This window comes from Stylophora pistillata, chromosome 2 (assembly GCF_964205215.1).
Source record: "Stylophora pistillata chromosome 2, jaStyPist1.2, whole genome shotgun sequence".
NCBI classification, from domain to species: domain Eukaryota; kingdom Metazoa; phylum Cnidaria; class Anthozoa; order Scleractinia; family Pocilloporidae; genus Stylophora; species Stylophora pistillata.
Genome location: NC_142520.1, coordinates 5,321,756 through 5,335,757, shown reverse-complemented (window position 1 = coordinate 5,335,757; position 14,002 = coordinate 5,321,756). Strand labels below are relative to the sequence as shown.

Here is a 14,002-nt window from a genome sequence, read left to right as displayed (position 1 = left end):
TACAATACTGTTCCCTTAATTTTTTAAAATTAATCCGGCTGTAAAAAAATAAACAAAGGCTCGAGGACGAAAAAAACTTTCATCCTCACAAGTCCGTGACACAAGCGCGGGATTATCAAAACAAAATCGACAACAACTACTTGGGGCATACAGAAAACAGGAAGCTGCAAGGGTATGTATTACCTGTGAAAGAAATATAAATCTGTATTCGTTGAATAAAAAATGAAGCAAAAAGCTCTTTGAAACTTATAACCCAACTCATATACCGGGTGCACGTTCCAGATCCTCGATGCACATACAGAAAGTGAACAACTGTCCCTTTCCAAAGAGAGTACCGAAGAATTAGGTTTGGCATCGGCAGAGTTCTCACTCCATGCAAGCTCAAGATGTGAACACCCAAACTCCCAAAATAGGGAAAGATGTCTCTGTGCAATTTTGGAGCAGTCGTACCGCTAAAGGCGAATTTAGTCACTTGAAAATACATAAAAATATAAATCTGTTGTGACAGTAGTCTGGCCACCCCGAAGAAAGTAAACAAACAAGGAGGTCATTACGTCGACCCCGGTTCAGAGTGACGAGAAATTTTGGATCTAGAGGAATAAGGTGAAGAAGAAATAAAAGATCGAGGAGTTACGCAAGTTTAAGGTTTACATAACACGTGCATCGAATCTGAGAGAATAGCTTTATTGTGTTAAAAACAAATGCCGGTCTAATCAAGTTGATGTCCTACATTTTTAGGGCCAAAAACTGCTGCATTTCTCAACTCTAACGATCACTTCTCTTTGTGAAGTGACAAACGAAGAGATTTCGCCAAATGGCGAAAATTGTAACTCAGAGAAATCGCTTACCAGTCTGTTTCGTAATCGGTCGAATGGATCGCCTCATCTGATTCATTCGAGGAGTCAGAACTAGCCTCACTGTCGTAAGGCTGAAACATATATAACTTGGATATATCAACAAAGTTGAAGTGGTAAATTGGCCACGGTAACGATTACAAAAGCTGACGTTTCGAGCGTTAGCCCTTCCTAGGAGCGAATAGAGGAGTTGTGGGTTGTGTGTGCTTTTAAAGGCAGAGAATGGAGCTACGTTATTGGTGGGAACATGGCAACGAGAAAAACGAGAATGTGGAAAGCAATGACAAGGACACATCCAAACCACTCGCTGGACATTTTAATTTGGATATATCAACAAAGTTGAAATGGTAAATTGGCCACCGTAACGATTACAAAAGCTGACGTTTCGAGCGTTAGCCCTTCGTCGGAGCGGCCATGTTCCCACCAATAACGTAGCTCCATTCTCTGCCTTTAAAAGCACACAACGAGAAAAACAAGAATAAATTAGTGGAATAAAAAGCGTTCGTTGATCCCTGTGGGATTTAGACTGCCGGTTTGAAAGATGAGCTTTTGTTCAAGATTTATACGGCTTTCCCTGCTACCTAAATGTAAGGAAAGATCGCAGATTGCCATATGTTGCTTAGAATGATTAGGTAAATTAAAATGTCTAGCGGCTGATAGTTTCGAAAGAAACTGTTTGGGGCTGCGTCGGTGGGAGTAACGAAATAATTTGGATATATCAAAAAAGTTGAAATGGTAAATTGGCCACCGTAACGATTACAAAGGCTGACGTTTCGAGGGTTAGCCCTTCGCTCCGACGAAGGGCTAACGCTCGAAACGTCAGCTTTTGTAATCGTTACGGTGGCCAACTTACCATTTCAACTTTGTTGATATATCCAAATTAAAATGTCTAGCGAGTGGTTTCGATGTGTCCTTGTCATTCCTTTCCACATTCTTGTTTTTCTCGTTGCCATGTTCCCACCAATAACGTAGCTCCATTCTCTGCCTTTAAAAGCACACTCAACCCACAATTCCTTTATTGGCTCCGACGAAGGGTTAACACTCCAAACGTCAGCTCTTGTAATCATTACGGTGGCCAATTTACCCCTTCAACTTTGTTGATATATCCAAGTTATTTCGTTACCCCCACCGACGGTGCCCCAAACAGTTTCTTTCGAAACTATCAGCCTTTATTCAAACAAATATATATTTAAGTTCCTTGAGCGTCTGCACTCTCGATCACTGACGATGAATCCGTAAAGGAATAATTCGAATCACCAGAGTCGGACTCCATTGCGATCGCTCGTATTTTTTTCAGTTCTCCTTTTTACGTCATTGGTCACGTGTGTAACTAGGAGCCATTTCAACTTCCGGTCTTTGAATTGAGTGAATTTCGCGCTTTTACACCAGGATTCTAATGGAATGAAAGGTTTTAGGGAACTTTTTCTTCTGCCAGTAGTTATTTTGGCAAAAGATCTACATTTTAATCAAAAGTTAAAATTTGGTGGAGATTATCCCTTTATATCCCCAACCCTGCAGGAGACGGGACTTCCATTTATTCGTCCCAATCCGAGAAGACTAGAATATCTAACCATTTCTTGATGTTATAGAAAGGTAGAAAATGATTCTCAATTGTTTTAAGACCTTGAGTGTTGGTCCGGCCGGGGCTCGAGCCCTCGACCTCCCGCACAACAGTCCAGCGCACTACCCATTGGGCTAACTGGGTGGTTGTAAATAAAGCAATAATCTAATGAATGTTTTAGCCGAGATTTAATTAACAATGGTAACAACAGCAACGACGGCGAGAGCAGGAACAGAAACTCAGGCACCGCTCACGTTGTGCCGGATTAATATACGCACAAACATCAAGATATAAATGAATCCGCGGTGTGAAATTTGTTTTTTGTTTTAAAAAAGGTGGAGACAAGTAAGATCTCACGCTTGCAATAAAGCTAAGTGATCTTAGCATGTCATTTAAGAGAGTGGGTTTCTTCTCTTCTTTACGTGAAGCGCTTTGGTTGGCACCTTAACACTATTTTAAAGTCAACTACCCTGGTTTTGCAAAACGCCATAAAGGTAGGATGAATGACAGAGTGTAAAGCGTCCTGGGTTCTGCGCATGCGTGGGTCATCTGCGGACTGGGCGTTGCGTAGCTGAATGAATAAGTCCCCAAACCGATCCCTTTCCCTCTTCGAAAGGATTCTAACGGGAAAAATCAACAAAAATAACAATGTTAGATAATCGAACCTGGTTTTGACACATTCAGGAAATGTTATGTTCGTGCAATGGGATGTTCGAATTGTTATCACCTTTTAACTAAAACAAAAAAAAAACAAAAAAAAAAAAAAAAACAAGCAAATCTGCCAAAAACAAACAAACAAACAAACAGATGCTTTTCCTCTCAAAAGTGTAATGGGGAAATTACAATCAGACAATTGTTTGTCAAATTATTTCCAAAAACCAATCAGACTGCGTTAGTAAAAATTGCAATTATTTTCTGTACTACATATTTTGCTTCCAATGAACATGGTCTGATAATAGCAGTGAAAATAATCGTCAACTCAACAGACAATTGTTTGTTAACTTATTTCCAAAAACCAATCAGACTGCGATAGTGATTGTCAACATAGCGCATGCCCTGACTGCTTTCAACTGAAAAAAAAACATAGAATGGTGAAATTTGAATATTAGGTATCGTTTCTGTTCAGCTTTGTATTGTTTTGTGTTTAATCTATAGCAAGTACTCAATAGGAACAAGCACAAATTCAAACTTATGTTGCTTGAAGAAACTGAATACGAGTCTAATACAAATGCTAAAGGAAAAAACACATTTCAATAAAACCTCCAAAAACTCCTCTTTTTACAAAGCTTTTGCCATCTGATACGGATCGAAATTATTCTATCCATCATCCACCTGTTCAGACGCGTAGTAGTGTCAATGTGTCGTCAGAGAAGTTATAATGGATCTATGAGCTTAAAAGCTAAGTTATCAAGCCATAAAGTGAAAACAAAGCATTGAATCTAACCGTTTAGCGTCTCACTCCGCGCTCAGTGAGACTGGCCCTTCTTTATTTTACCCTCTCTCGATTGTATTACATCTCAGCTATGTAGGGCCCCGAGTGAAGCAGTCTGAATAAGAGATATTAATTCGCTAGGGCAAATTTGCGGTTGTCGATATTGTCATCGCCGGATTATCTTGGATCCCTAGATATAAGGGAAAATCCTTTCACCTGGACGGAGCTTCTCAAAAAAATGCCATTGCTTGGACTATTGATCGTTCTTGGTAAGTACTTGTATCAAACCAATTCGGTGCAGCGTAGCTAGAGGCAGTTTTAGTAACTTCCTGTTACGTTTTCTCTCTGATATTATTACAGAATGCTTTCACAATTTCTTGATGCTTGTATTGACGCACTTAATAGACGTGAAAATCTGGTGAGGAAAAAGAAATAGGAAGAAATAAAAACAATTGGAAAGACGGGAGCTTTTTTTTCTATTTTGGATGTTCCCTTTTGTCATCTCTTAACTATGAGTAAAAGCGAATTACAAACAAGATGTATATTACATGTAGGTAGAAAAATTTACCTATACCGGAACACAACAAATTAATCTGCTCCCTTTTCTAAAATTTCTCGGCGATTTATGTATGATTCGCTCTGTGTTTAATCTCTTTTATATGTTGTCATTGATCTCTACCATGTTATCCTAATTTTCCTCTATACAATAAACGTAGTCCTTCGCCCGAGTGAGGACAAAACGTAACGGCGATCTCCTTTCAAACAGATGTATTTTCTAGACCCCTCTGTCGACACAAGCGCTCTCCCGTGACAAAAACCTTTTCAAAGAATAGTTAGCTCAGAAAACAAAAAAAATGGTCTTAAATATTTCAAATATATCGGTTACTATGTTATGAGTCGCTAGAACTCCGCTTTAATGGTTGCAATTAATTTTCTTTCTCCTTAACAAACTCATAGCGGCGACACACTTCAGTCTATTTACTGTCGCCGTGAAGGTGCATTTCTGACACGGGCGGTATTCGTTTGTCAAATTTTCCACTGACACGTTTCCCTTTATTAGTGGTGAAAAAAAGATATGATGGTTTACTTTTTTTTAATTTGCGACGGCAGATTTTTTTCATAAATGAGGATTAATGAAAAACTTTACAGATGTTCCACTAGAGATGACGTAATCGGAAAAATAAACTCTCTAACATTTGTTCGTTTTAAGACCACATTTCCATGGACATCTTATTACCGTAGTGCTTGTCTCGCAATTTATTCTTCTGCCAAATCCCCCTTCCTCCCCCCACTCCACCCCCCTTGCCTCGTCATGGTTATGAATTAGGGAGTTATTATTTATGACTGGTGATTTACATTTTGTCAGGTTTCATCTCTCCCACAGCGACTAAGATCATGCTAATTTCAGCACAAGGTTTGTAATTTCTTTGTAGGAAAAAGGGAATAGGACATTTTAAGAGATCGACATTGTCTGATCACCTCTGCCGTCAAGGCTTGACACTGAATGTATCATCTATCGCTAAATAAATCTTAAGAAGCGAACTACTCGGGAAAATCACTGATTTTTTATTGCTGGTAAATGTCCCTTCAAAAGATGTAAGAAAAGACAAAAAAAAAAAAAAAACCAAAAAGCAGGGGAAGGTGTTGGCCTATAAACTTTACACTGTAACTTCAATCTTAAAGCGGGTCACCATCCCTAAAAAAAAGTTAATTAAAAAATTAATAAGAAGAGATAAGTGAAGTCAGAAAAAACTGAGGGTCTAAACATCGAATAACTCTGTAATTTTCTCTACAGACCTATAATACTGATAATGAGTGAAAAGCGATAAAAACAGAAAGACAAAAGCAATCAAAAACTTCTTGGGGTTCTCTACCGAATATAATTTTTTTTCTGAAAGTCCATGGAACAGGACGTGAGTGGAAATAAAAATCATCAACAAAAAAAATTATTTTGTAAAAGAAATAAAATACAGTATGTGTGCAAACGAGGAACATCGTTGACATTTTTAAATGCTTCCACTAAATGTTCACTTTTCTAACGCAGGTAGTTATTGCTCAATCCATAATAAAAATCTCAGTCACTCAGCACTTAACGGTACGGAGTGCCTGCAGAAGACTGGCCCATGGCGTCAGAACTGGCATAAGCTGATATGTTTCAATGAAACAGAACCACCTATTGACAAGGAATGTTGTAAATCTTGGTGTAAGCAGTTGGCGTCTTGTTTCGGACAGTCGGCCAGTTGGACTTCGCGCTGTGAGAAAATGTGGAGATGCAGTAGGCCTCGCAGAGACCTCTCTATCATCATGACAAATAGAACAGACTCGTCGTATATGGGAAGTATTACAGTGAAACAATGCTGGGCAAAGGAACCGCATTTTCTTTCCATTAGGCTAACATCAGCAATCGAAGTACGTGCATTTAATTCTTGTGTGACATTTTTTAGCGCCCAATGTTTCTTAGTGTTCCTTTCACTCTTTACAGAGCTTTTGCATAGATTTTGTATTCCATTCATTTATTTATTCCTTCACGAGTAAGGCTACTAGATGACATACGTTAACCACCGTCTTATTCCTGCTCGAAACTTTTTTTTTATTTTTAACCTTCTCAGTTTCCAAGCAAGACACTTGTCGACACCATCCTAAAAGAAGTGATAAGCCCTCCTGGAATTAAAATAAATCAAGAAAAGACGGAGCGTGCTCTTCTCTCCGTCACTGATTTAGAGGAGTTCATCGGGAATTATTCACAACACCATCTTAATCAAACCACACCTGAGATTTATATCAGTAGTGAACATGCAGGTGAGTAAATGTTAAAAGCTGATTTGGGAGTTTTCTTGATTTCTGATACCGATTTTATGCATTTTTTATGGCCTTTTTGAGAAAAATCTGCTAGGGCAACACTTGCTTTAAACTATTGACTTTGGTTGAAAGCTTTGTCTGCATCAACCCTTCATCGAGTCCTGTTGGCGACATGCATAAAACCCCCATTAAGGCTGTTCATACCAGCGAATTCCTATTGCGCACCGATTGTATCCAAGGAGTCTTTCAATACCATACAATTTCGCAACAGAGTGTGTTAAAGAAAAGAAACTTTCGAATCCGTCGCGGTAATACATGTTTTATGATTAAAAAATGATCACCTACACTTTATCCGAAGTTCAAATTGAGAACACTCCTTTGAATAGGAATCATTCCAAAGTGCTTGCTTTGAATTCTTCTAAGTATTGGTTTTCAAACCTTCTAGGCCTAAATATTTTGTGAACGGTAACTTGTGACTAATACGAAAGCATCCTCATTTATTTTGGCCTGCGCTTAAAATACTTTTTTTTTTTTTTCATCAGATATTTTGGTCAGGAAGATTTTTAACGAAAATGAGAGTGATGTCCAACTTGGGGATGATAAAGGAGAAAACTCTCTCAGCCTTCCCACTGCAGGCTTGGATAACGGTTGGAGAGTTATATATTTTTAATTTTTTTAAAAGTAGTCCAACTCGGGCTTTAATCAAACAAAGAATTAGACGACACGAAGTCCTGTTGCCAATTAATAAAATCTATGACAAATTTAAGAAAAGAAACTAAACATAAGTAATATGTTTTCAGAAGAAAAACAAACAAAGAAACAGAAATAGCAACAACAACAACATTGAACTCGGCGAAAAGCGCGGCAACAGCGAGCGCACATAACACGTCCTGTCTACTTTCATAGTATCCCTTTAACCTTCCTATTACATTGCCCAATTACAAGCATGAAGCATACACTGTCCTATAAGTGCTTAAATCAGGCTAGTGATAACCAATCAGGTTCGAATATTTTGTTATATTTTGAATATCAGGGCTATGGTCAGAAGGGGGCTGGGTTTCATGTACGAAGGAAAATTCAAACTGAATGACTGAGATTTTAATCTGGTTGTTTGTTTATATTTATTTGTTTATTTGTCCGTAGATAGATATATTTTATTCCTATTCAAACGTAAGGCATACCATTTGAATAAGCCATTTGGCTTGTAAGGTCTTAAAGTCGTGATTGCTTGTCCTTCTTTTTATTATTAGACCAGTAGTATTAAAATTGCCTCCACTATTACGTCTTAGGATCAGTGGCACTTGCGGTCATTTACAAAGATCTCCATGAAATATTCCAACCGAACCAAGCCAACTCTGCCTCTTTCAACGAACGAAGGTTTGCTAAAACCTAGTTCTATATATAGTATCTTCGTGTTATTATAGCTCTCTTTTGGTGTGTAGATAAGCTACACCAGGCAAGTTTAGAGCAATGTGCTCGATCCAAGATTGAATTTCTGTTTCGCTTTTGTTTTGATTTTCTTTTAGTAAATTTTTATCAATTTTCTTTTTGTCCTTAAGAACATTTATCTTTTTTTTTCCTCTACTTTTATCTGTCTTGTTTTTCTGTTTATTTGTTGGTCTTTCGAGTGACTTTTGACATCTGAATGATATACATAGAAAAATAATTGAATGCATATTAAAAAGATAGACTAGGAATTAAGGATTTCCGCTTTGTCGTCTTTGGATCATAAAGAAACTTCGCTTTGTCGACTTTGGTCCATAAAGAAATTTCGACGGAGTTTTCAAGACTTGTGATGAAATAAGTGCACATAATGGCTTTTTTTATCTAAGCATTTTGCAAAATGATTGGGAATCATGGTTAGGAACATCAACACATTTATCTTGTCTGCAACGATATGGCCAAGGAACACCAAACTGAGGAAGAATATCACGTTGAGATTTAAAAACCTAAAGGTAAGTTGTATTTAATCAAGAGACAGTTGCAGCCATGTTTATAACTATTTAAAAGAGTTTAAACAGCTTTAGTATATCTGGATAATATGAGCAAACTTTGCCAATTTCTCTCTCTTAACGCATCTCTCCTGTACCATCCGTGTTTCTGTCTGCATTTTCGTTGTTTCTATTCATATATATCCAATTGTTTCCTCTTTTTAGTCTTGTTTTTGGTTGACTTTTGTTGTCGTTTTTGTTGTTGTTGTTACTGTGGACTTTATTTTATATTACTAGTTGTTAGCATTAGATTTATTATGGCTTAAAGGCCTTTTTTTTCTTTTTAACGCAAAGAGAGGCAAACTAGACTAGAAATATTGGGAAGCAACTCTTCAAATGTATCACAAATGGGGGAGAAGTCTGAAACATTGCGGTGGGAGCACTTTCACCTCCATATAAATTAGCCCGCAAGACGCTGAATTACTTAAAAATACTGGTTATTTCACGGTTTTAGCCTGCAACTTTGGACACAAGCTGCATGTTTTGGAATACTTTCGAGAACAGGTAAATAACTTTGAATTAACTAATGAAATCGTTCACTCCAATTATCAAATTTCTTGAGGACTCTTCTTTCATACAGGTGAGGCTTTTGTGAGTGGCACATCATATAGTGTGCTCACTTCTTACTCCTTTTCCTTTTCCTCTTTCTCAGACCTCCGTATAAGACGTGGTCGATCGAAATGTCAGTTGTTTCGTTTATTAATTTTTTTTTTTTTTAGTGGGGGAGGGTGAAGGGAAATTTTACGACTGTTTTTCTAAATGCTTTCTGCAGGCCCTCGAGATGGTCAGGGCAAGGATGTCTCCTACATTCTAGGAACGAAACTTACACAGAGTGCAGCTGCAATCATCTAACTCACTTCGGAGTTCTTATGCAGTTTTACAGTGGAACAAGCGGTAACAGTTTAATTAAGGTAGGGATATTGCGGAAGATACATACATTGCTTTCAGAAGGCACCATGTATGGGTGTGGCGCTTTCTCCCGCGTCGGTGTTAAACGGGGTGTAAGGTATGTAACCTTTTTCTGTAATCATCATTAAATCTCTGTTTTTTGCATTCATTTTCAAGATTGACGAAAAGGCGCTGAATATTCTTACATACGTGGGCTTGTCCTTCTCTTTAGTTGGAATCACTTTAACAATCATCAGTTATGCTGTTCTTACGTAAGTATCTGACATCATTTCATGGAAGCATTGTAAAGCAAGCCGATATTTTAGATCCAACAACAACTATTATCAGCTTAGACGTGTAAACTGATATGAGCCAAGTCGAATTATCTTTTGTTTCCCAAAGTATATAACATGGCCTTGTATAAAATGAGGATAGAACTGATAAGGAGGAGTCCTCTTACAAATCATTTGTTTCATTTTGATTAGAGACATGAGGGGACCTTTATCTCAGATCCGAGTGAGTTTAGTCACCTCACTTGGTGCAGGGCAAATTATCTTTCTAACCGGAATTGGTGCTGCGGAGAACAAGGTGAGATATTACATCAAATAAGTAGAGTCTCTTTGTGTTAGTCTTTATGACAGTAACCTGCTCTTAACTTATTCATGCCACTTTTTCTATCCTGTGCAGTCTTCCTGTGTTACAATAGCAGCTTTAGTACAGTATCTCCTGATGGCCGCTTTCTGCTGGATGCTTGTCGAAGGAATTTATCTTTACCTATTTGTTGTAAAAGTTTACAACATCAACGACAAGATGAAGGTGTCACATGGATTTTCATGGGGTAAAAATGCATTCAAAACTTGTCATACTCTCATTGATAATTGTTTGAAAAGGAAAACATGAATAATTACCTGCACCATTGTAATCACCTCCATCACTACCATCATCATCACAGCATTGTAGTTTGACATTGTAATCACTTCGAGTTTCAAATGCACAGGTCTACCCGCCCTTGTCGTCTCCATATCGCTGGGCATTGCAGCAGGAAGGGAACAGGGGATTACAAGATATGTCAGTGAAAAATTGTAAGAAGTGAAGACTTTTTTCTCCTGATCCATGAGTCTGCCACGAATGTTCGTTTTCTGCCTTTTCGTTTGTTTGTACTATTTTGTCATTTCCGTTGTGATTTTTACTTGTAAGCAAACCGGGCATAGAGGATACTGTGTACGTGCATGTACACAATAATAAATCATTAATTGATAATTTATCAAAGTCTCCGATACCTAATTTACTTTAGCTGCTGGATTTCATCTGCTAACGAGACGATATGGATATTTGTTGTTTTCGTTGTGCTGATTGAGTTGGTAAGTTGAACTCTCAAGGTTTATTCGCTTTCACGTTTTGCCTTCAGTTATCGTTAGAATCGTGACGATGTTTTTTTTTTTTTTTTTTACCACTTACCTCTAACCTCATGTTCGATAGTATTCCGCGAAGTGTAAAGTGTATGTTTTTCTTTGGGACACCTCATTGTTAGAGGACCCATTAAGCGGTTATCGCGCTGGACGGCAGGTTAAGAAGTCCAGGGGCCCGTTTCTCGAAAGTCCAAGTAACTTAACGGACTCGAAGCCATGTGTTCAAATCAAAATTTAAAGGATAAAAAAGCAGGTTCGGGCACCCAAACCAGTCCTTTTCTGTTTCTTGAGCTAATAGGTTTGTTGTATCATTTTCAAACATTTTTCAATCTACATCTTGAATGAAAACAGAACAGCTTTACAGGCCTGTTAAGTTACCGAGACTTTCGAGAAACAGGCCTCTGGTTCGAAACTTTGTCGGTTGATTGTCTTGTGTTGTTAGGCGAGACATTTTGTGTATACAGTGCTTTTCTTCCTCTCCACCCAGGTACATAAATGTGTACGAACGCATTTTCAGGTAAACCTGAGAAACTTGGTGGAATGATAAGGAGGGGAAAGCGCCAAACTTTTTACGTCCTTTACCTCAAGTGCAAACTTTGCTCTACCTCAGAATCATGTTGTTTTTTATTTAGTTTGATGAGTGCATATTCTTTTATTTTAGTTAAACGTAATGCTACTGGGGCGAGTTATGAAGGAAATGACAATCATGCATCAGGCGAAAGACAAACACAGTGAACAAATAAGGTGAGTATGTCAGTGGCGCCAGTAGAATATAAATCACGGTCAGCCATTCGCCTTTTTCTTTGCTTCCTTGTACAAGTAATATCTACTTACGAAAATGAAAGCAACCTATCTTCTTCTTCTTTATTTTTTTCCATGATTTTGTAGGCTTGGTGTCAGGGCATGCATGGTGATGATTCCTTTGCTGGGGATCACGTGGCTATTTGGTCTTCTGTTGTCCTTGCACAAAGCGTTCGCCTACATTTTCACATTTCTCAACTCCACTCAGGTAAACTAAACACAACTTTTATAAAATGAATTCCGTTCAACATGAGGTGGCTAACTGGGTTACTTCTGTTTTGATAAATCTCACCAAAGTTGAAGTCAGTAATCAGAGTTTATCTCTACTGATATGAGATACACCCTACTCGTGTGAGAGCACAAGTTCACCACTGTTTATTATGAATTCTCAGCTCTCTCCCATACTCGAATGCCTTTTTAAGCGAACGTTCTATCCCATTACCACATGCTTTGAAAATAGACCCCCCTACGGCTATTAAGCTTTCAACAGTTATAGCGTTCTTAAGTAAATAACGTTAACGAGAAAAAAATTAAATAAAAAACAGACAATCAAGATTCTAATGTTGTCAAATAAAAATACCGATCACTCTTTACAATGATAAGAAAAAATAAAAATTTAATTTTCCGGAATTAAAAATAAAACCAATCTCACGATCTTGGATCTGCAATGATGATGGTTTTCTTCATCTTATAAAATTTATCTTATATTATTGATCTTATAATATTGATCTTATAATATAAGTACTCTCACTGTCACGCATATTGTCGTGCCTAGTAGATTACCAGGTGCTAAACTTAGTGTAAAGCAACTTGTAAAAATAGAGAACTTGTGATTAATACCAGTAATTTGGACATTTTTCTGGCCATGAAATTGCATATTGAGGGAACTGGGCGTAGATGAAAGCTCTCTGAGTCTACACAGGCAATAAAAAAAGTTACACTGCAGGCGTTAACTTGATATCCCACTTTATGATTTAACAGGGCCTCTTAATATTTCTCCTTCACTGCGTAAGAAACTCAGAGGTATGTTATTCAATGTTGTTCTTAGCTCTCTTTGTACCTTTGTTCAGATTTCTTTCTAGCTAGGCTTCGACTTTGAAATAAGAAATTTAATTCCATGGTTATGTCGATCCAATTCAAAGCACGATCAGTTTTAAAACTCTTGTAATCGTTTTGATTTCACCTTATCCTTGCAGATTAGATCTCGCTTTAAAAGAAGGATCACTGGCGTCACCCCAACTATAGATGAAGGAACGACCATTAAGCGAGCCTCACAAGTGAATGAAACTGATGGGAATATCGTTTTTCCGAGAAATATTCCTGTCCAGCCTTGCAATAACAATGAAAGTGGTATTGAAGTCCCTGAGATCTGAATCGGCATCGTAGTCTTTTCCCACAGTCTAGATCTGTGTAAATCTTAAATTAAGTTCGTTTAGAAAGTTTGGTACGACTCAGAAGAGCTGGATAAGAACCCACTATTATTATTATTACTATTATTATAACCTTCAGAAGCTGAGGCTCGGATAGCTTTGCATTTGATCCAAATTATAATAACATAACAGTTCAAGTAATCATCATGAGAAGTATCCTTTTTGTCGAAAATGAGTAACGGATATAACCAAGGTCAGATGGTCTAGAAATCCAAAACCACTTCCAAGAGACAATTCCTGAGAGTACGGGACCTACCTAGGGTATCTCAGAAGGAAAAAACATTTTTTTTTTCAAACTTAAACTAGCTTACCAATGGGTGTCCATTAGAAATGGTTAGGATTTAATCACCGTGAAAGAAAATCTTCCTCAGATGTTTCATTTAGTCTATTCATTATTTTATTCATTTGTCCTTTATTCCTCCATTTATTTATCTACTTATCGTCGTTATTCCTTCATAAGAAACAATAAGGCACTTTGATTATATCTCCATTTCTAGAAAAGAAAGTGAACTTTGTACGAAGAGGTTAGGCTTCCTCTCACTCCTCCCTGTCTAATGAAAAACATGTAATGGTCTATGAAAATTAATTTTTTAAGGTGTATGTAATTATATTCAGGCATCAATAAATAATTTTTTTCTAAAGTCTACTACTTTTGAACTGCGACAACATGATTTCGATTCCTGATATTACTACATAAAACTAAATGCGCCGCAGTAACGTAGCTTGGCCAGGAATGTACCAAACACATGACCTCTTGCGTGACAGTCGTTCAACGGATCGCATCACATTTTTTTTTTTTTTTTTTTTTCATTTAGCCCCGAACTCTTTTCAAGCTGG

General features: G+C 37.6%; 1 protein-coding gene across 1 annotated transcript; it reads left to right on the top strand.

The window, feature by feature from the left end:
- The first annotated feature begins 3,762 nt into the window (after positions 1 to 3,762).
- On the top strand, positions 3,763 to 13,811 carry LOC111319006 (adhesion G protein-coupled receptor L4-like). The gene is made up of 18 exons (XM_088750974.1): positions 3,763 to 4,116; positions 5,232 to 5,261; positions 5,892 to 6,256; positions 6,457 to 6,646; positions 7,189 to 7,293; positions 7,936 to 8,023; positions 8,511 to 8,601; positions 9,092 to 9,141; positions 9,410 to 9,548; positions 9,703 to 9,797; positions 10,011 to 10,113; positions 10,213 to 10,363; positions 10,523 to 10,607; positions 10,820 to 10,886; positions 11,596 to 11,678; positions 11,823 to 11,943; positions 12,717 to 12,758; positions 12,932 to 13,811. Exons 1-18 carry the CDS (start codon positions 4,086 to 4,088, stop codon positions 13,106 to 13,108), a joined length of 2,013 nt encoding a protein of 670 aa, XP_088607100.1. The 5' UTR covers positions 3,763 to 4,085; the 3' UTR covers positions 13,109 to 13,811.
- Positions 13,812 to 14,002: the final 191 nt, after the last annotated feature.

Coding starts and splice junctions, on each gene's coding strand:
- LOC111319006 (XM_088750974.1), top strand. CDS start 4,086: ATGCCATTGCTTGGACTATTGATCGTTCTTG. Junction 6,257..6,456: donor GGCTAACATCAGCAATCGAA/GTACGTGCATTT, acceptor TAACCTTCTCAG/TTTCCAAGCAAGACACTTGT. Junction 12,759..12,931: donor ACTGCGTAAGAAACTCAGAG/GTATGTTATTCA, acceptor TTATCCTTGCAG/ATTAGATCTCGCTTTAAAAG.